Below are 22,428 nucleotides of genomic sequence, written 5' to 3' on the forward strand. Positions count from 1 at the left end.
AGAAGGTACCGAATGCGCCTATCCCTCTTTGTCAAAATTGTTCAAGCTTGCGAGCCAAATTGCCGGTATTTTACTCAAAGAAGAAATGCTGCTGGCTTAAAGGGATTTAGTGCATATAAAAAAAATTCCGCGGCTATGCGGGTGATTGCATATGAGAGGAGAGGTTGGCCTAACATGCTAGGTAGTATTGATTGTATGCATTGGACTTGGAAAAATTGTCCCAAGGTATGGCAAAGAATGTATTGTGGCAAGTGTCATGATGCAACAATTGTGGTAGAGGCCGTATCATCCGATGATTTATGGATTTGGCATTGCTTTTTTGGTATGCCAGGTACTCTCAATGATATCAATGTGTTGCAATGGTCTCATTTGTTTGCTAGACTTACTAGTGATGATGCTCCTGCTTGCAACTACACTATCAATGGACATGAATACACAAAGGGGCACTATCTTGCAGATGGTATGTACCCTCCTTGGTGCACATTTGTCAAAATCATCAAAGAACCCAAAACTAAAAAACAATATGAATTTGCAAGGGTGCAAGAGGCAGCCTGAAAAGACATTGAAAGAGCATTCAGTGTTTTGCAATCTAGGTTTGCCATTGTTCGTGGTCCTGCTCGTTTTTTGGATAAGAAAACCTTAAAAAATATCATGACATGCTGTGTTATCCTGCACAATATGATTCTTAAAGATGAGAGAGGAATGAACTTGGAATTCTTCTACGATAATGCGGGTAGCCGTGTCAAACCAGTTAGAGACCCTAACCGCATTAGAGCTTTTCTTCAGACATACAAGGAGATTGAAAATGCAAATACAGACTTTCAACTTCAGGAGGATCTCATTGAGTACCATCGGCAAAGGGCTGAACAGTGACTAATTTTTATATTCATTTGTATTTGTATTCATGACAAGTTTTGTATTGCATTATTTAAGTTTGCTACGGTGATTTGAATAATTATTTGTAATGTGGATGATTAACGTATTATGTTTAATTTGAATAATTTAGTTTTGTTTTCGATTGTTGTATTATGTTGGACTTGATATTTGCGGGCCGATGAGATGCGGGATGCAGCGGCGCAAAGAGCAGACCCCGCAAAGCCGATTCGTAAAAAAACATATTTCACGAATATACTTTTTTACGGATCCGTTTGAGGGGTCTGCATCTGTGGCCGTCCGCGCCGGCCCGCAAAGATCATTTTGCGCGAACTGCAAACATATTTTGCGGGCTGGCGGGATGCGGAGTCTGCTAGAGTTGCTCTAACTTCATGAGAAATCAAATCTTCGAACTATAAGATCTTCTTTTTTTGCAGTGAACATCACAAGATCTTTGATACCTGCCGGGTCCGTCACAACGGCTACACCGAACATGATCAGAGTCATGAGACTTTTATATCGTGCAACTCGCCTACACCAATGAGATTGTGCCATGTGAACAAGAGGAATGACAAATCCGCAGTTGGAAAAAGAAATGCATACTTCACTCTAAAAAAATTATCTAGGTTTCTCTACCCCCTGAAGCCGAAATACTACTAGAGGCAAGGCCAACTAGCATGAACAAGGTGGAGCAAATAGGGGAGCAAATAACCTAACTCGCTGGCGGCTAGGGTCTCCAGTCACTATTGTCTCTGTAAGCTCAAGTTTTATTGCCCAATTGCAACGCCAAGGTTTTTGTCAGAGCGAACATGTGTGGAGTCATTTCTAATTAACCTTTTTGTTTATTGTATTGCTATTCAGCCGATTGAGTTTTCTTTTTTGAAATATCAATCAATTTCTAAAAAGTGCAGTTTCAGTTTAGTTAAAAAATAATTACTTACAATTGAAACTTTTTGTTTAATACACATGTTTGCTAGAGATGTTCTTACTGGACTAAATTCTACTCCCTCCATCTTAGAGTTGTATGAAATCGAAGACACCTATTTTGGGACGGAGGGAGTAAATAGTTGTTGATTTAATGGACCACGATATGTTTTTCCTGAAAACAAATAGGTTTCCAACAAGAGAATAAACCTATAACTCTAATGAGTCTCTGTCATAGGGAAGCAGAATCCGATGGAAGTACTTTTTTTTCATGAAGTTTCCAGAGTATCATACTTGAGCATGTCAAATCAAGGAAATCAGCAAATTCGTGGAGAAACGAGAAGCATAAATTGTCCACTCCTCGTAAAAAAAGCCGAATCTTAGCACCGAAGTTTCAGCAAACAATCGAGCGACATCATTTTATTTGACAACAGATGCAAAATTTTTGCCTCATCCATCAATGAAGGAATAGAAACAAGAGTTCAAAAAAGGAAAAAAAGATTACAACAACGTCATTACTCTGCTAGTATAATTTGCCACCAAATTTTACCCCGCGGTTGGCCAAAGGCCAGTGACATGATTTCATTTTCATCGACGCCATGTATATATACACAACTAAACGATTATCGTGGGTCTTGAGCATGTGTCTAGGCTTGCAGCCAGCATGGTCAGTTGGTCACTGGTCCTCTTTGAACATCATTACCACGGCACAGACCGGGCAAGACTGGCTTCTCTCCATCCACGCGTAGATGCAACCAAGATGGAAATCATGGTTGCATTGCAGCAGGATCTTCGGATTCTCGTAGTCATACTCTTCGAGGCATATCGGGCAGTCATCCTCGTCACAATCAACACAGACTTGAGTTCCCCCGGGTTTCCCCCCTCCCGGCGGAGCTTCCAGGGACGACGGTCCATCAGCCTTCTCATCACCATCGTCAGTCGATCCGGTGTCAGCATTGCTTCTCTCTCCGAGCAGAATAGATTTCTCCGTGGGATGCCTGAACCGAGGATCATCGTAAGGCAAAGGCCTAGGAGGGGGGCGGAAGGTGTTCAATGGATCCTCCTGGCCTGAGCCGGTGGAGGCCTCGGGAGGAACCGGCGCAACCCGTGTGTACGCTCTGGCTGGCCATGGCAGGCAGGCGCAGCAACCCGGCGCCTCGTCGTCGTCGTCGGGGCCGCGCAGGCAGCACAGGATGGACCCCATCTGGCTGGCCGATCGAGCTTCGTCTTCTACCCTGCAGACCAGACGGAGGAACCAGCAGTACGGGCCTTCTAGAGTTCTAGTTCAACCTATCCTCGGACTCCCTTGCTCCCCGGCCGCCGAGCACAAGCACTTGGAAGGGCCGATCGGTGGCAATTTATCCAAGGGTTGGAATCCGATTCTGGCGCTCTGAATCCGGTTTAGGCTCCTTTCCTCCCTTTCTCTCCGAAGCCGGACCGCGGTGGAAGTACCTAGGTCGATCATCCTGCCGGCTAGCACGAGGACTATCCAGTGAGACCGCAATAGTCGAAGGTGTCTTTTGCAAAGGTATAGACTGAGCAAGACCATATCCGACGTGGACTATCTTTGCCCTGCAACGCACAGTACAAACAACTTATGAGGACACGTGATAAAATAGTTTTATCTTAAGTTTTGTATTTAAATTAGAGATGACAAAAAAACATGTCTACAATGAGTCATCTTTTAGTCTTATCTTCAATAATTAGTTGTTGCTAAAAATATGGTAAAACAAATTGTGCTAAGAGATCATCTCTTATCTTTTATTAAATAAGATAAGACAAGCCTTTTTTTATGATTTCTCTTTTCTCCACCTCATCATTTATTTTACGTGGCATTCTTATTAAACTAAACCGCATGGATAACTAAACCGCATGCATGTCCAAGTTGTGAAATCATCGGTGTAATCTCTACTGAGTTTTGCCCGCAAAAAAATTAAATTCTCTACCGAGTTGATTTCGTCGCCTCCACCTCCTATCCTGATTTTTCCTCCCACGTTCCCTTTCCCCCTTTGTTTCCTCAATAGGTTTTTCTGATAACCCCAACCAAAATAAAAACAAATATAAATATATTAACTTAGAATAATCTAAATCAAGTGGATACTTTCTCAAAATCACTTCTTGCATTAAATCAATCTTATCAAAATCTCAAGCCTCAGGAATCTTGTAGGAATTTCATAGAGTAGGATTTCTATAAAAATATTCCTTAAGAGTCCTTTGGTTTGTAGGAATGGAATCCTATTCCTATGAAGAAATTATTCTTATCCTTCATATTTCATAGGAAAATAAATATTAGCCTAGACTCAATGGAAAAAATCCTATGATGTGAATCAAAGGTCGTCTCTTTCCCTATTCCTACTCATAGGATTTGAGATACATGTCATTTCATTTCCTACGACTTTCCTATTCCTACGATTTTCCTACCCTATGAACCAAAGGAGGCCTCAACCAAGTCAAAAACTTTCCTTGCCCTATTCTACCCATACCTCATCAAATTAAATATTACCAAAATTGATGTAAGGTATATATTGAACAAAATTGTTGTAGAACGCTTAGAGTACGACCATTTTTATCCATTTCTCCGACAAGTATTTCCGGACGGAGTGAGTACTATATAGTCTTTCTATGCTCCGTCCCCAGGTTCACGGAGACACCTGTTCGCTTTCTTTTCTTCCCCTCGAAGAGAGAAAAGGCGATCTCGTCGCTGCCAGGAGTCTCCCCCATCATCGCCCTCCGGCGGCTCCCCTCCGCCGCCGACCTCAATCATCGGTGGTGTGGAGGTCGCCGGATCCACGCGTGTGGATCATTTTTTACTCTCATAGTTTATGTTTTTAGGTTGTTCATTGTTTTGGCTTTGGCGGCAGCGGTGGCAACGCTGAGTAAAGTTCCTTCAGATCCTACTCCGACGAGGCGATCAGTCCTATGGTTGGGATGGATTTGGAAATCAGTCTGTTTGAGCAAGAATGGCGTGGCAGCGACGACATCCTTGTTGTGGACATGTGTTCTCGGGCTCCCCCGAGCTTGGGAGGTAGTTCAGGAGCGGATGCAGATTGTTGTCTGCATCGGCGGCATCTGGAAGATGGTGGGTAGTGTGGTGAGTTTGTGGTTCGTGGATGATAGGTATGGTTTCTGCTCCGATGTCTTAGTCCCGTGGGGGTGTTGGATTTGGAGTTCGATGGCGTGTCCGCGGCGTTGCCCCGATCTAATTCGTTAAACGGTAATGGTTCGCCTTTGGTGAACCATCTTAGAGGTCTACAAAGCTGCATATCAACGGTGGAGGTGCATCGAGCTCGGGGGTGAAGGTGATCCATCATTTTTCTTCCTTTGGCGCCTGTTGTGGTGGTGCTAGAGGCAGGGGGTGGACATTGGTGTCAAGCTTAGAGGATTCTTCGGTCTTGATTGTATTTTTACTTTTTGGCTGGTGTTCCTTTGTGTAAAGAATAGCGTTTTGCCATCTTTTCAGTTTTGCCGGGTCGGTGTGTACGTGACTTGTACTTCCTCCGTTTCTTTTTAGTGTGCATATAAAGTTTGGTCAAAGTCAAGCTTTGTACCCACACACTCACCGACGATGCTATTGACGCACCACCGGGACCGGGGCTAGACAGAGAGAATCTTATTTCATCTTTAGGGGGCCGTTGCCGTCTCATCTTTCTAAGCGGGTCACAAACCCTAATATAACTCGAAGGAACATATAAAAACATAGTCGGTACCTAATTAAACATAATTGGTACTATGCTAAAAGTTCTTTTTGATATCTAGATTTTTCAAACAAACAATCTATACCGAATGCATGGAGTTATTCAGACAACAGTAGAGCATGTGCTCGAGATGGCATATGTCTCATGATTTTCACGTCTCTAGCTACGCGCAGTCTCCCAATCCACTCCATAATGTTTGTCGTGCAGAATCACTATATTGATAGCCTCCACACGTGTATGAAGCACGCTCCATTAACATAAAACAGAGTACATTTCATAAATTATGACGATTCTAACATGTACGGTGAATCTACTAGAGTGTTTTTCTTTTGTCAGAATCGCCATATGATGATCGGGTCAGTATGGCGACTTCACTAGAGTTGCTCTTAGGGCATCTCCATTGGCAATCATCAAATATACGTTGACAAATGTCCGCGGAAATCCGGTGGGGTGCCGGCCATTCAATGCAATATCTCAAAATGCCTCACATTTCGAACATTTCAAATAGAAAATTCAGACAATGGCTTAAAATGCCTCACATTTCGAACATTTCAAATAGGAAATTCAGACGATGGCGGGTCCTGTGGCTCTTCTTCGGCGTCCGCAACGACGGTTGACGGCGATGCAAGCCCTAGGCGGCGGACGGGCTTGACTTCTTGCCACGGCGGTGGGAAGCACGGGAGTGACGGTTATGGGCTGCGCCAACGGTCACGTCAGGATGCCTTCCATGGCATTCCGACGGCCGGCGGTGTCATGAGGCGATTTGGGTTCCCGCCGCAATGTTTTTTATTTTTGGTCCGCCTTTAGTGGATTGGTATATTTACCAATTCTACCAAATTTTAGGCTATAGACCAAAACTTTTTGGTCCCCGTGCAAATTTTGGTCTGTTGTTGAAGCTGTTTTTTTTTTTGCTCAAAAGAACAAAAAAGGAATCTGGTTTTTGTTTCGGCCGTTGAAGATGCTCTTAGATTTTGCCTCCATTGCAGCGCAAAATCGAAGGCGCTGCTAGAGAGCAGATCGAAGGAAACCAGGAGAAAAATTAGGGGGTGTTTGTTTTCAGGGACTTTTTATGTAGGGACTAGAAAAAGTCCTTCTTAAAGACTTTTTTTACCAAACGGGAGGGACTTTTCAGGGACTAAACTAGACATTTGGGACTAAATGAAGAAGACTCTCAAGGAGAGTCTTTTTTGAGACTTTTCCAACAATGCCCTCCATGCATTTAATGGCCCGCCACCCCAGGGTGTTGTTTGATTGTTATTTTTCTATATACTAGAGGCAATATGGTCATTTAATAACCTCTAGGAAGGGACTAGAGACTTTTTAGTCTCTGCAAATAAACAGGGAGGGATTTTTTATGGATTAGAGACTTTTTAGTTAGGACTAGAAAAAGTTCTAGGACTTAACCAAACAGGAAACAGGGGGCACGAAGCACCGAAGCAAAGCTGAGTGGGTGTCCCGCTTCCCCGAGATAGATTGCGCCGTCTGCAGCCATAGGCCGTCCTGTCCCCGTGGATTGCTGCTCATACGTCTGGCCAACGAAAGACAACAGGGCCGACACCAACAACGTCGTCGCAGCACCACCAGACCAGTCGATCGTCGCTCGCGCTGCCAGACATGGTATTTTATCAGTTGGTTGCGGCGTCCCGATCGCAGCGGCACGGCAGGCACTGGTATATACGGATCCGTGCCGAGAGGGACTAGTAATCCCGCACACGTGCTGGTCTAGTCAGCACAGGAAGATAATACAAAACCCTACAAATTTTAAGAAACAAACTGTGTGTTGTGTACTGATGTATTTTTTTTTTCTTTTGTCTATCTATATACAATTATACATGCAGTTCTCCTGCATGGTTTGAAAAAAAACAAAGGTGGTTAATGTTTTCAAAATTTGACTAGACATATCCGGGACAGAGTAACAATCATATTTAAAAGGGTAAAAAACATCGGAGAACCTAAACTTATTTTTGAAGGTACCAAGGCCCTAATCCTTTTCTTTTGACGGGCCAGGGGCCCTAATTCGGAAGAAGGCAAAAAATGGAAGAAAACGAGAGCAGGAAATCTGCTTCAGCATCCCAAGAAACACATGCTAGCACCATTCTCCAACACAATACAATGCAATTATGCACTTGGAACCAACGACCCCAGATAATGCGTCTCAAGACGATAGTGTCTTATTGCTTGCATTATGCAGTTCTGGACAGGATGGCATACCAGGGCCTGATCATCGATGTCCACTGGAGAGTCAACGGCAGCTCCCTCCATCCGGCTGAGATAGATCCACCGCCAAAGCTGGTTTGCCTTGCTTCCGAAGTTTCATCGATGCACGAGCTGCCCAGCTCACCTGCAGGTGATACCCCACCAGATCTGCATCACACTGAAGCCCTTCATAGATCATGAGCGGTCAGGCTAGGCTGTCTGCACAAGTTTCAGCCGCAGAAGCACAAAAACGTCCCTGTTCATGTAGCATGCAGTAAGCTTGAGCTGCTAGATTGACAAGTTGATTGGGCTGGCTGGACCATCATTTTTGCTTGGGATAAACGGGCTAGGATGGTCACATCATGTTTACACGACCCACAAAATTTCTGAATTATTTCCACTGCAGTATCAGAATCTAGGCCAAGCTAAGGATGGGCGGCTCAAAAGCTGAAAATTTCCTACAGCCGCATAATTTACAAGTTGAGAAACTTATTCAGGGAAGGGGAGCTCCCCACTGTCATATTCTCACTGCTTCAACTGTCAATATTATAACATCTGGCAAGGCACATATGGAATCATCATCAGTGCGGTGAAGCGACCTGCATGATAAATGGAGCAAGCGAATTAATGTACTGGACAACAGTATCGGAGGCATGCCGAACGTATGGGGATATATCTAGGTTTCAAGTCAAACTGTTTGACCAAAAAGAGCTATGGTGCTCTCAGGTGTCACCACAAGCTACTTCTAAAATCGTACCTCGACCGAGGTACTCAAAAGAGTAGAATGAGAATCGCATTCGGCAACGAAAAAGCGAAAAGGAAAATTACGCCAGGCAGCAATATTTTATTTAGGAAATACATTTTGTCATGAGCTCATTTATGACTCATTTTCCATTACAATGAAGTGGACAAAATGAACAAGAGATCAAGACTTGGCTTATCATAGTCCATCTTGAGCAGCTTAGAGAAACAAATAACGTGCATCAGATCAGCGATCCCTTAACTCACACGGTTAGCTCACGTTGGTGCTCCAACTCTCAAAAATCAAAATGCACATTTAGCTCATTAAAACTTGCCAAAGAGGTTCATTCACGGTCCAAATCACGTCGAGCTATCCCCGGCCCCTTACATGGTCAAACGAATTTATCCACGTGGTATCCTAGTCAGCATAAGCCCACATGCCACGCTCTTTGTTCTCTCTATCCTGAGTATCCTCACGGCCTCAAGCCCAACGCTGGCAAGGCCATGTTGCCCCATCGCTAGAGCACGGGTCCTTTGGCACACCCCTATCGCCACACCCGCCGACTGTGACCTCCCTCCATCAGCCACCCATCTCATCTAGGCTGCGTCATCTTGCAGACGCTTCATAGGGCACAGCGGCCCCTCCTCTTCCAGCGGCTTTTCCACACATATATGGCCACAGGGCCATCCTCAGTGCCTTCCCTGTACATTGCAGTGGCAAGGGCACAGCGGCCCCTCCTCTTCCAGCGGCTTTTCCACACATATATGGCCACAGGGCCATCCTCAGTGCCTTCCCTGTACATTGCAGTGGCACCTCCTTCCCTTGATGTCTCCTTGATGCGATCAGATGACGACTTGTCTCCTGGTAAGCACATGGGCCACAACGCCGAGCTGCAGCATCTAAACTGTGAGAAGCATAGAAGGTGCCACCATAAAGGCCTGTGTACACGCCTGTGTCCATACAACCTCAGCCATCGGGTCATGCTCCTCCTCTTGTCCTGAATATGCAGAGATTCTTCGCTGAAGGACATGTATGTGTGGATGATGGGGTATTGACTCTGATTTCTCCTCCCCCCATCGGTTCAGAGACAGATCTATTTGAGGTTTTCTATGTGAGATGATGTCCGTGGCTTTGCATGGTTTCATGGTTCTCCTTTAGTTTCTCTAACCATGAATGAGTTCTGTGATGCGTGAGTATGTGGCTTGGCTCGAAACTATGCGCTATCCTGATTTGGGAAGCTTCCGAATGTTTCCAAAAACTAGTGTTTGGATAGAGGTTTGCTGGTGCTGTTTGGTTGGACAGCTATCGTGGCGCTAGAGATGGCGGTGCCAATTGTGGCCATACAAAGCTGCTCGCATGCAGCCACTGCCAACTAGGATGCCATGTGGTTACTGTCTACATGTCACATACTCCCTCCTTTCCGGTTTATTGGGCCTATCTCATTTTCTTGGTTTTTCCGTTTTCTTAGTCCAACTTTCATTTCTCTCCATCACTTTTTTACATTCCGAGGCGCATTAATCTGATGCATGCAAGAATAAAAAGAAACCAACCAATGCATGTAACCATTTCTACTCATTTAGTGGTCACAGACGCATGCACCGTAGTTAATGTAGATTAAAGCTTGAGTAATTTTGTAAAGTACGAGATACATTCCTCCACTCAAACCATCCACCTTGGTTGATGAGATTTCAGATTTGAGCCCTCTAAACCGGAAGGGAGGGAGTATGCAGTCAACACTAGCCCAACACAATTTGGACCTCCGGTGAATCCCTTTAGCAAGCGCAGGAGTCAATTGTACATTTTCAGAGTAGGAGACTAAAGTGAGCGCATCATGCAAGTTGAAGCACCGCAGATGCATTTTACTACATGAAGAATATTAAATCATGTTGTTATACCTTCATTAGGAGCTTCTATGAAATGGGTTCTCATGCATATTGGAAAGCGATGTGTCCTGCATTTGATCAAGAACTTATATCAGCGACAATGAATAAATGAAATTCATTTTCCACATAAGAATGTGAGAGTTGAGAGTTAATTACTTGAATCCTTGCATTGATGCTTTGGAGCCCATGGTGATTTGCAGAAGGTACAGAGACATTTAATGATGACCTGTTATCGTTTGCTGCATGGCCTTGGCTGTCTTCATCTGTAGACTTGGCAGTCCTTCTCCATCGCTTCAACAGATATATTTGAGGCAACTCCTTGATATTTCTGTAATCAAGCACCTTCAACATGTGACAACATGGAATACCCATAAACTCAAACTTCTTACAAGTGCACATACAAGAGTTATCACTTGAGTTGAATCTAACAAAGTGTTCCTTGGGCTTTTCAGAAGGAGCAACTTTGTAGTCAGAAGTTGTTCCGGCCTCTCCACAAGTGAATAACACAGAGTCCATAAACAGTTCAAACTCTTTACGAAAGATCTCAAACACCACTGGTGTGTACGTATGGGAAGTTTGCTTTAACATCTTGGCTGGGGGTATTCTTGGATAACTTTGACTAGCTTGGAAGTCAGCTTGGAGCTCAGCGTAGCGATGCTCATCTACTGCTCTTTCATAGTGTTTGAAGAAGGATAGCAGATCCAGTTGAGAGCTCAAGAATTTCTTCAAAATGCTACTAAAACTCTCAGCTTGAAGGGAACTTATTATGTCAGCACAAAATATATGCCTATCATATGCCAATGCCCATCTTTCCCTTTCGTCAAACAGTTTAGACAGCCACTCATTATGTCTAAGATCATACTTTTCTAGCATACTTCTCCAAGCAAACACGAATTCTTCCTCTTCCTCATAGCCAAAGACACATTTGCTAAAATCCTTTGCAAATGTCTTTGAGCCTTGGAAAACTTGATTCAGGTGCTTAACAGAATTCTGATATATATGCCAAGCACAAACTCGTTGAGCAGTATTTGGCCAGGCAGCTGCCATTGCACTACTCAACTGAATCGATTGATCTATTAAAGCTACCGCTGGTTCTTTTCCATGCATTGCTATCTTAAAACTCTCAAACAGCCACTTATATGACTCAAATGATTCATCATAAAGCATAGCTGCACCAAAGATAATTGTTTGTCTGTGATGATTCACACCAAGGAATAATGCCAATGGCCTGCCATATCCATTTATCTTGTAAGTTGTGTCTACACATAGTACATCATTGAAGTAGGTGAAGTCCTCTCTAGATTTTGGGTCTGCCCAAAAGAAGTTGGTTAGTTTGTCATCCTCATCAATCTGCATGGTATAAAAGAACGAGGGGTTATCCATTTGCATAGTCTGCAAATATTTTAATATGGCTCCACCATCACCAGGTTGCATTGCCTTCGTGCGCTTTGACCGAAGATAATTCTTGTAATCTGCTGGGAGGAGAGAAATACTTCGAAGGAAACCAACTTGTCTCACAACAAGATCACCAGTTGCTTTTGTGGTTGGTGTCACTACGGAATCATCTGACAGTTCTGCTTCCCCAGACTGAAGTTCTGTTAATATCCTTTGTGACCTTAACATATGCATCGTCGAAGGAGGGGCCAGCTGATGATTGTGCTCTGCTTTAAAATCAGTGACCCTGTATTTACACTCTGGTGTGACTTTAATAATCAGCCGTGCTGGACAGCCAATTCTTGTATCCAACCTTGGTTTCTTTGCCTCCAACGATTTTTTATCCCTGTTGTAACCCTCTCTTGAGCATACAAAAGTCCTTACTTTGGTAATATTTTCAGAAGATTTATGTGACGTGCTTTTTCGAACACTAAAGCCAACATGCCCAGCATATTTATTGTAGAATTCATATGCTTTTTCCTCACTCTCAAATTCCATGTCCACCTCAGGAACAAGCTTAGCAAGTGAAGCCTCATCTATAGGTGGTTCAGCTTCTATCATTCTTCTCATTTTACCCTGGAGAAGTAATCATACATAACTTCAGTAAAAGGAATACATTTAATTGTACCAGAACTTTATCTGCACACAGAACAGGATGAAAATGGCAAAGATATCAGCATGCTAGGGCCAACATGTTAAATTTCAAGACTGGTATGAAGCGCCATAAGGTGTTCGAACATAATATACTAAACACTGGATCAGGAATTCCTTTTTGGAAACGAGTTAAAATTGCCCAAGGGTAGCAGGAAGCCAAACAACTAGACACATGGAACTGTTACATCCTTACAGGCAACAATGGTTCCTTGTAGCCACTGATTTTAACATAATTCCCAGAAGTTTAAATTTCAGCATTCAAGGGGAAGGGTAGTTCTTACGTAGCATTAAACTTGGTATAAAAACAGCAGCAATAACACGGTTTCGGAAAATTGGACTTGGCTAACCATATGCTAGCTCTTTGCCTGGCTACTACAATATCTCTTAGGAGTTAGGCTCACATTGCGAAAAGATTCACAGAATACACAACACAAGAAAACGGTTATAGGATGATTGACTCAGGACATAAGATTGCGGTTTCACCTTCCTGTAAGCGATGCCACAAGCGTTGCAAAGAGTTCTCGGGCCATCAGGGCCACGTCGCATATGGGGTGTCGCATTACCCGATATACCGCATCGCAGGCACCTAATCAAATACCAAAAAGTTGTCAGAATGATGATAAGTGCAAACATAGAGCTGAACTGAAGCCAATTCTGCAACACGAGAAGCAAAAACAACTGAACTTGAACAATTGGACTGTAACTGTTTGTTTCGTCAGCATCAAACTGGAACACCGCCCAGAGGCAAGACCATTTCGCCGGTCAACAGCATCCCCAACGTCGAGCAAGCAAGTGATAGCGGAAGCACTTGGGCACGCACGTACCGGACGTGGCCGTCGAGGCTGTCGTCGGCGGCGTTGTCGCGGTGGAGCTCCAGCTCCTGCTCCGCCGGCACGGCGGCGTACGGGTGCATCTCCCCTCCGCCTCCATCCGAGGCCACCAGCATGTGCATCATGGCATCACCACCCTGCCACGGCGGCCACACTCACATGAAGAAAATTCACCAAAGATGCCGGAAAAATGGGGAAAAATTAGTCGAATTCGTACCTTGGGAAGCACCGGCGAGTGATTTGGTAGGAAATTTCGTACGAATTTTGGAAAATCTCTTGGTTTGCGGGAATCGGAGCTAGGGTTTGGAGCCAAGCGGATGAGCGGGGTCGGGATGGGGAGGGGGTGCTGGGATCCGATGCGGCGGCGCGGTAGGTGGCCTCGTGTGGTCTCATCGGCCGCCCGACACGTGTACGCTCCGGATCTCACATGGGCTTACCCATCCCCCCTCCGTCCTCACTGACACAACGGCCCGTGGACCCCGCCCGTCATAAGCCTCCCCCCCGCAGCCGAAAGCCCGAAACCGAAGAACCCGAGAGGGCGAAGCCGAGAAGGGGACAGCAGCGGGCGAGAGAGGCAGAGAGAGGCGAGGAGACGAGAGCACCGTCGCCATGAGCGCCCTCAAGTTCTGCAGCAAATGGTGAGCAGACAGATCCATCCTTGGCATTCGTCTCCGATGTTTCCTCCCCGGGGATCCAAGAATCTAATTAATGGTCGTTTATATTAATCTCAAAATGTATTTTTGTTGCGTCTCTTTTCCTGCAGCGACAACATGCTGTACCCGCAGGAGGACAAGGAGATGCACACCCTCCTCTACGCTTGCTCGAATTGCCAGCACCAGGTGGTTGCCTTGCTCCTTCTCAGACGATGAATCGTCTTGTGTTTGGATTTGGTTGTTCACGAAACCCTAGGTTCGGTTGGGGATCGGGGTTTGCGGTGCTGATCTGGAATGCTATGTTAGGTTGAACTCGTGGGTTTAGTCAAGGTTTAGTGATCCAGTGACCGATGGTGGCTGCGGATTAAGGTTTGGTGGCACGTTATTAATAAGTTTGTGATTTGTTGGTTTGTTCTGGTAGAGCAACTCTAGCAGAGTCGCCGTATTGGCAGCCTCCATAGCACGTATGGAGCGTGCTCCATAATATTATGGAGGCTGCCAAGGCAAAGCGCCAACTCCGAGTCTGTCATATTGCGGCCTCCATGTCTTTTTCTTTTCTTTTCTGTTTGTTGGTTGCATCAACTCATTGTCCCACACTCAGTTTGAGGGATTAAACTCTAAATTGAGTTAACATTCGTTACAAAGGTCTTGCATAGGTGGAGAAAAGTCGATTAGCGACATTTTCACACTATAGGTGTTCATCCCATTTGTGCTCCGTGTGGCCGTCGAGGTTGGGGACGGCTTTCTCAAGGGGGGCAAGGCTCAATATGGCGTTTTTCATCTCCTCGAATGTCACCATATTGGCATCGAATTGGCGCCATTTGGCTCACTCCCTCTCCGCTACAAAATCCACCTGGGCCTCCTAGTAGGGTCGCTTGACGACCGAGATCCTCCCTTTACTGTTTGCCATCCAGTTGTCATTAATTCTGTTTATGCCACTTACCTGAAGGTTAAAACCCTGCCTATATAAGCTTGGCTGTGGCTAGGTTGCGTTTATGAGTTTATTCCCCATTTCTGCCATGATGGCAAGAACATCTACAGATATAATTATGCTATGAAATCAATGGCCCTCTTGATTTGGCCTTATAAATGCTTGATTCCACTGTGAGATCTCTCGATTTACTCCAATTAGGTAGGATTGCTACTGGGATCTGGCACCATTGTTCTAGAATAAATATAGGAAGTGATTTTTTGGCCCTTTTTAATTGTTTTCTGATGCGTCTTGATCTTCTTTGTGAAATCCTCAGGAATTAAATCAATACAATGAGCTGCACATGGAGTCCATTTTTTTTTCTCTTTTCCATCAACGACTTACCAGCTGCGTTATAGTTAGCTGCATTGTTTGTTACAACTTAAACAAACTTTATCTTTTTCTACTTCCCCAACAATATCATCTAACATTTCAAACACTTTGTCAGCTGTCTATCAGAAGTATTGACAGGAGAGAAAGACCATACTTTTTGGGCCATTCACTTTTCTATCTGTCCAGCCACCAGACATTATTGTTCTTTGAATTAAGAAAGCAAATTCTTTGTTCTCTTAACGTCCGGCTTGAGAAATTTTACCCTCACTTTGTGATATGATGGATGTTTAAAACCTTTACTGTATATTTCAATCATCTTTGTCATTCTGAATCCTTGACAACATTAAAATGAGATAGAATTGTTATAGAGAACCCGTCAAATTTGGGTGCAAACCTCTTCTCTCTCTTCTTTTTATGTAATACTAGAACAATGCCCGTGCGTTGCAACGGGATATAAATATTGTAGTACGTTACCTTGTGATTTACCTGTCAATAATAATGCGATTGTGTAAATAAATGTTCATCAAAACCCTGAATTACCTTATATTTTGATTAGAAGTTTGATAAGTAAATTAAAGTGGAATTGGTTCAGAAGGTAAGTAAATTAAGGTGATTGATTATAATATACATGGAAGGTTGGACGAAGGGGTGGTGGGAAGAAAGGTGAAATGGGAACCTTACGTTCTTTTTAAATAGTAGAGATACTGACTCACTGTTGTTTGAGCATTGCGCTTGTTAGCGAAACGATTTGTCACAGCCTCATCTTCGATGTTGTCAGCTGGAGTATTCTCTTTTATGCATCTGTTTCCTCCATTTCTATGTTGAACTTCCTCTTCTTTGCATCATTTTTTTATGCTTGGATTCCCTAAAATTTTGAAGAACTTTTTTCGAACATCATCAGGTACTTTTTCACAATGCTCAACATTAAACCTAGTCCTTGCCAAGTGATGCTTCAGTCTGTAAGCACCCCATTTAATAATAAGGCAATATTTGCATCTAATTGTCTTCTTCTCATGATCAATTTCATTTCCATGGTCCCAGTCAGGGCCAGTCCGATTTTCACGAGCATTCGTCCTTTTAGGTTTACTACTTTTGGTAGGACAGTGGCTGACTTTGCCGTTATACAAATATAAGATTTAGAAGAGTTAGGTACCAAGCTATCTAATTATTTAATCTAGTACATACTTAATCTAGTAGTGTTCGTACTAGTAGCTAACCTGTGTAACGTATCAAGGATGCCCCTCAATGTTTGATGGCTGTTGCTTCACTCGTGTTAAGGGAGAGTCTGCTGTGGACGACCATGCATGGGAGCCTAGCAGGTCGAGGTTGGCGTACGTGCTGCCGGCAGCCTGCAGCCCTACAAGCCGGCGAAGCCGCTAGAGAGACAGATTGGGAGACAAGCACAAGCAGACTCGCGATTCAATCAAACAGACTCGCTAGAGAGACAGATTGGGAGACTCGCTTAGAATCTGGATTGGCTCGCGATTTCACATGACCAGATGCGCGATTCAATCCCCAAACTTGGATTTAGACTGTGAATCTCTACTATTTAATGGGAGTTTGTACATCGTTCGTCCCCCCAGGGCCCCACCTACCGAAGGATCTTCCCACGATTCTCTATTTCCTTTTACTGACCGCAACCCCACCCAGTTTGGTAAGTGTCGATTCAATCAAATCTCCTTCCTCTCTTAGGATGCACTCACGTGTCTCCCTGGCAGATCCACTGCCATAAAAAGCTGAAGGATTAATTGAAGCCCAACCAAAAAAGCTTTTGACCTGAGCTGTATGCATGTCTTTTGGTTTTTCCGTTTACTCTACCCATGACCTAGAGCCGCTGAGCATCATAGATCGATTGATCTTTGGTTTTCTGATCTCATTGGTCCATGGACGATTCTGCGGCGCTGTCATGCCACGGTGCTAACCCCAGGCCCTTCCGTCTCTATTCTTCAGGTTGTGTCTTGGTAATCTATATCCACATCTTAACACTAGTATCCAGTGCCATCTTTTGATGAATTTAGTTCATCTAGTATGGTTAATCAGTTCCCAACAATGATTAATTGTGCCGTACCACATGGATTAATTTTGTTGGCCGTGTATAATGCATACATGAGAAGAGATTAATTTACTGATTGGATAACCTATATAGGGTGATGCCCCATGGTGACCTGAACAGAGGCCTCAAGGCCGAGTTGTCATCAGCATGTGGATCCCATCGTCATACACGCTGTATGTCTCCCGTTGGCTGGTTACATGTGCCCTTTCTTAGTTTTGTTGTGCCTTAAGGATGAAGGAATTATGCCTTAGTGTATTATAATTTCTTCTTCGCACCCTCATGTTTGAATCTTGGCTCCGCCCCTGGGAGAACCAAGTTCCCTTCCGTCTCACGCCTAGATGGCTGCCAGAGATGGAAGGAAATGGCGGCCTTACCGTAGAAAGAGAGAGAAACCCTAGCCGCCTTTGTGTGGGGGAGTGGAGAAAGGACAAGGGGATCGCGTCTCCCATATCGGCTTACTCAATTTTATCTTGCCAATAATGTTTCCACAACAACATATCTTGATATTAGCCTCTGAAAAGAAAGATTTCCTATCTTTTCAGGGGAGATACGGCCGTGAAGCAAAACCAGATTGCTGTGCCATATGAAGGATAGCTATACTAATTTGGTATACTAAAAAACACATTCGGTACAAAATTGACCTAACTCTTCGATATATTTCCTGCTGAATATCCCTGATCCCTTTTCCCGGTGGTCTGGAGAAAGCAGCAATCAACATGACTTTCCTAATCTCCCCTTCCTTTCGGGAAGAATGTGAAATTCTTTTTCCTTAAATGGGAGTCGAGCATGCAAATCAAAGTGGCTAATTTTTGAATTAAATAAAAAGCAAAATATACAAACTCTGAAATCAATGCTATAATTAAGCAATTGTTTTCTTGTAATATCCTTTCAAATCTCAAACTTAAGGGAGAAATTTGCTTTTGTTTTAATAAAGATTGACGAAACAAATAATACTTAAAGAGTTGCTCCTTACAAGAACAAAACTGAGGTGACTGTCAATTACGTGCACAAGATGTTTTCTTTTGTGTGGTGATGGATGAGTTTTTTGTTGTTGTTTGTATTCTTTTCAGTTACGCTGAATTTGTAAATGTTTGATCCTTTTAACATCTTATAATATTTTATCATGAGTTTTCTCATAGATTGACTAATAATTGACATATGCTGAAACCACTGACAGGAGATTGCTACTGATACTTGTGTGTACAAAAGGGTTCTTCGGAAATCTGCTGATGAACCTAAAGACACCCTAAAAGACGCAGCTGCTGACGCGTCTCTGCCACGCACCAGAAGTGTTAAATGCTACAACTGTGGCTATCCAGAAGCTGCTTATTTCCAGGTCTGTAAATGAGCGTTGCTCACCTCCCTGTTGTTTGTCTCTGTAGTTGTTGCTAAGGGTTACAAGTACCATCTGTACAGGTAGATTTTAGTAATACCAAACCATGATCATGTGTTGTTTTCCTGCATCCTTTTCTGTTGATGTACATTTTGATTTATGTCGCTTCCTTGATGTGCAGGCCCCGACGAAGGGAGAGCTTGGCCTGACGCTGTACTTCATCTGCTGCAGCCCTACCTGTGGCCACAGGTGGAGGGACTGACTGACTGACAAGGGGGGAACCCTCCACAGAACGGAGTGTTAGTTCTTGGCACTGAAACTTGACTGGCCCTGTGTTGCTCATGACTTGCGTTTGTCTTAACTTGTTAGCTTGTGGTATCTGTGTTCCGAAGTTTAGGGCAACTTCATCACTGTGGGCTTACTGCTTCTGAGCTTGTTCTCTTCAATCTATATATATGCAGATGTTGGTTTGACCTTGAAGAGTTCTTAGGATGCGGTGGCTGTGCATCTTCCCTGTTTCATTACCTAGGCACTTATCAGGTCTCGTATTGATTTTTGTCCTTGATTTATCCTGATTCTCTGATGATTGGCCAAGACTCAAAATTTGCCTCAAATCTTCCTGATTCTTGCCACTGAAACTTGGCCGGCTCCATGGAGTAGATGCACATGCCTGCAGTTTGTCATTCGGAGTACTGGTTGCGAGGTTTGTGATGACTTTGCTGCTGTGGAACTTGAACGCAATGAGGACTTTATTTGCGATGCAGCTTCCCTGTTTCAGTACCTAGGTACCGCTGTTTGAGCGCTCGAGTGATTCTCTCCTTGAATTCTCCTGATTTTGCTTCTTTCTGGTGAAACATGAGTTGAGTGTAAAATGAGAGACAACTAGACAAAGCATATAATTCAAGTGTATCTTTATTTCGTCAGATTGGTTACATATATAGCATGTGAAAGGGTGTCTCCTGGGGACGCGACTGTTGGTGAAGACAACCCTCCAGTAGCAACAGCAGTTCGATTGCCAAATGGGAAGAGTGGGGATTAACCTTAATTAACATTTTGTTGAAATTCTTAACAGTAATGTCATTCATTGTTGTCATTGATCTGAAGTTTCTATTTGTTCTTGTTCCGTGAGTGTGAATATCAGAGACCTCGTCCAGAATGGTGGGGGCGCTTGGTTTCCGCTTGGCGACTCGGTCGTGACTTGGTATAGTCGTATGGATACGTAGGTTTGGGAAGTGTCAGGCGTAACACCTGCAGGTTAAGATTCAGACAAAGGACATCCAGGATTGAAGCTCTCCGCGAGATCTGACGGCTCGTGAACCATTATTTACTTTTACTGTATCTTTTCACTTGTCGCGCTATTCACTTTCTACCATTACCGGCGGCTATCGAATCTTCTATGAGCTTTGAGCCAAACAAACATATATCACATTGATAATACATAGGTTAGAGCAACTCTAGCCGACCCTCCTTAAAAATAGAGAAGCATACGGCCGAATAAAGATAGTGAAGTAAATTTTTACTCTATAGGTGGCTGCACCTAACCGATCCCCTAAACTTAGTGGATTAAAAAAAGATTTACATATGTTCTGTGTGCTAGCCTCATAAACTTCAAACACTTCACAATATATATTATAAAATATTTAGATTAAAACATGCATAACATAATCGTTAACCAACATATACTTTTATCATCGTGATTTTCAAATTGAAACATGCATAGCTCATCCCAAAGGTACACTTCAAACACAATGTTTGATAAAAAATCACCACAAACATAGCATGTGTATGTTTTGGATCGAGCCAACCAATGACATTCATGAACTCAAAGAATGTCATCTTCAAAGATATCACCACCGCCGCCGCCGCCGCCACCACCACCACCACCACCATTCTGAAGAAAGCCTTCTGTTTGGGCCAAGATCTCCCCACGAGTGAGCTCCCAATACTTTCTTACGGTTTCATTCATTGTGATTGGATTCATAAACATGATAGCACGATCTCCGGCTTTCTTGGCATCACAAAGCATCTCCTCCTCAAGTGCAAGTCTACGCTCCTCCGCCTTCAACTTTCTCTCTTCGGCCTCCAACTTGACCTTCGATTTCTCATCCTCCAACATCTCGAGCTCATTCCACCTCACCCTCTTCTCTTCCCTGCGTTCAACTGCTAACACCTTCTTGGCCTCGATCATGGCCACAAGTTCTTCTTTGTATGTGCCACCATGTGCATTTCTCTTCTTTCTCTCTTTTGCAATTTTGTCCCCTTTCGGTCTATTGTTGGCCTCTTCATCCACCTGGTCCTCCTCAATGGATATGCTCCACTTTGGAGTTGTTGGGGATATAACTACTAGGTATGAACCGCCCAGGAGGGGCCGGGTCATACCACTGGCGACTTATCAATAAAGATGGCGGGTCATAGCGAGCCTATTGACGGCCCAAGACCCAGAGGCGACTTGAGGCCCAAGGGGATGAACCGCCACATGTATAACTTGTATGGTAAGGCAAGCTTATTTAGTCATCGAGCCGGACAAGTTGTGTATGAGCCGGCCGGGACTCTGTAAGCCACTGGGCGTCAACCTGTGTATATAAAGGGACGACCCGGCGGCGGGTTAAGGACAAGAGTCAAACAATCGAGAGCTAGGTCAAATGTATTCGCTCTCTGGTAGTCGAAACCCTAGCAATACAACACAAAGCAGGAGTAGGCTTTTACCTCGTTGAGAGGGGCCGAACCTGGGTAAACTCTCTATGTCCTTTGTCCCGTTAACCCCTTCAAGCTAACCTAGTTGTGATGGCTCCACGACTAAGTCCTTTCGCTGGGACATCTGCCGTGTTAATTCCACGACAGTTGGCGCCCACCATGGGGCCAGCGCACGGTGGTTTCGAGTTCTTGAAGGGCAACTTCGCAGGGATCAACGCTGTGGGCCGGATGACCAAGAGTTGTCGCGGCAAGCTCTACATCAACGACGCTAGCCGGGGCCTCGAGGCCGGCTCAACTGAGTACGGGTACCAGGTCCCCTTCGGCAGAATCCACGCCTTCATCGGCAAGATCGGCGAATCGGGCCCTGAGCCGGACACCTGCACCGACATCATCGAGACGGCTCAGCGTGCACGACCCGCCAAGGTTCAAGCCATTGTGAAGCATGCCTTTGTTGGTTTCATCCATGGGGCGGAATTTGAGGAAGGATCTGTGTCTGGTGGTGAGACGGCCTTCCACTCGGATGGTCAATCGTCAACTAGGGAGACCAATTCAATGTATCAGCTGTAAGATGGCCGGCTTGGGGGCTGTTCCGATGTCGACAGTATTCCGAAGCCAAACAGGGTGGCAATCTTCATGGCCGGTACACAACCAGTGCTCGGCTCGACAACCGCCGCAGCCATGACCTCCAGCTCAACGGCCGCGGCGACGGACGGGGCTAGCGGCCCTGCGTGCCCGCTGGCTCAGGTCCTGACCGAATTGTTGGATGCTTTGGCGGCTTTGATGGGGGTGGAGGTGACCCCGGACACTCAAGAACAGCATAAGGTGGATGTTGCGAAGCTACGAGATGAGATAGCTCAGGCCAAGGAAGAGCTGGCGGCTGAAAACATTAGGATGGCCACGGAGCGAGCTACTTTGGACGCTCAGGCACAACGGATTCAGGCAGAGTCTTTCCGGCTTACTTTGGATCAAAACGCTTCAAATGCCATCATGAGAAGGAGACACCAGAGTCGCTTCCCTCTGGAGTACGATGCGAGAAACCTTTTGAACACGCCGGGGGCAGGGATCAGCGACCCGCCCATGGTGAAGTGGGCGGTGGTAGCATCTATGACTGGAAATATGCCCTAGAGGCAATAATAAAGTCGTTATTTATATTTCCTTATA

The 22,428-nt window shown here is 44.6% G+C and overlaps 3 protein-coding genes across 3 annotated transcripts; 1 reads left to right on the top strand and 2 right to left on the bottom strand.

Moving 5' to 3' along the window:
* Positions 1-2,316: 2,316 nt before the first annotated feature.
* LOC125541259 (E3 ubiquitin-protein ligase At3g02290-like) lies at positions 2,317-3,358 on the bottom strand. The gene has a single exon (XM_048704715.1). The coding sequence runs from the start codon at positions 2,999-3,001 to the stop codon at positions 2,474-2,476; it is 528 nt and encodes a 175-aa protein (XP_048560672.1). The 5' UTR covers positions 3,002-3,358; the 3' UTR covers positions 2,317-2,473.
* A 4,006-nt stretch (positions 3,359-7,364) lies between these two features.
* LOC125536302 (protein FAR1-RELATED SEQUENCE 5-like) lies at positions 7,365-13,605 on the bottom strand. Its single transcript, XM_048699496.1, has 6 exons — positions 13,449-13,605; positions 13,226-13,368; positions 12,885-12,987; positions 10,470-12,323; positions 10,326-10,381; positions 7,365-8,287 (listed from the first exon to the last, which is right to left on the bottom strand). Exons 2-5 carry the CDS (start codon positions 13,354-13,356, stop codon positions 10,331-10,333), a joined length of 2,139 nt encoding a protein of 712 aa, XP_048555453.1. The 5' UTR covers positions 13,357-13,368; positions 13,449-13,605; the 3' UTR covers positions 7,365-8,287; positions 10,326-10,330.
* Positions 13,606-13,708: 103 nt separating this feature from the next.
* Positions 13,709-19,053, top strand: LOC125536303 (DNA-directed RNA polymerases II, IV and V subunit 9A-like). The gene is made up of 4 exons (XM_048699497.1): positions 13,709-13,869; positions 13,995-14,070; positions 18,418-18,576; positions 18,755-19,053. Exons 1-4 carry the CDS (start codon positions 13,841-13,843, stop codon positions 18,833-18,835), a joined length of 345 nt encoding a protein of 114 aa, XP_048555454.1. The 5' UTR covers positions 13,709-13,840; the 3' UTR covers positions 18,836-19,053.
* Positions 19,054-22,428: the final 3,375 nt, after the last annotated feature.

Source organism: Triticum urartu, chromosome 2, assembly GCF_003073215.2.
Source record: "Triticum urartu cultivar G1812 chromosome 2, Tu2.1, whole genome shotgun sequence".
Taxonomy (NCBI): Eukaryota; Viridiplantae; Streptophyta; class Magnoliopsida; order Poales; family Poaceae; genus Triticum; species Triticum urartu.

Coding starts and splice junctions, on each gene's coding strand:
- LOC125541259 (XM_048704715.1), bottom strand. CDS start 3,001: ATGGGGTCCATCCTGTGCTGCCTGCGCGGCCCCGACGACGACGACGAG.
- LOC125536303 (XM_048699497.1), top strand. CDS start 13,841: ATGAGCGCCCTCAAGTTCTGCAGCAAATG. Junction 14,071..18,417: donor GCTCGAATTGCCAGCACCAG/GTGGTTGCCTTG, acceptor AACCACTGACAG/GAGATTGCTACTGATACTTG. Junction 18,577..18,754: donor CAGAAGCTGCTTATTTCCAG/GTCTGTAAATGA, acceptor CTTGATGTGCAG/GCCCCGACGAAGGGAGAGCT.
- LOC125536302 (XM_048699496.1), bottom strand. CDS start 13,356: ATGATGCACATGCTGGTGGCCTCGGATGGAGGCGGAGGGGAGATGCAC. Junction 12,988..13,225: donor AGCCTCGACGGCCACGTCCG/GTACGTGCGTGC, acceptor GTATTTGATTAG/GTGCCTGCGATGCGGTATAT. Junction 12,324..12,884: donor GTGGCATCGCTTACAGGAAG/GTGAAACCGCAA, acceptor TTACTTCTCCAG/GGTAAAATGAGAAGAATGAT.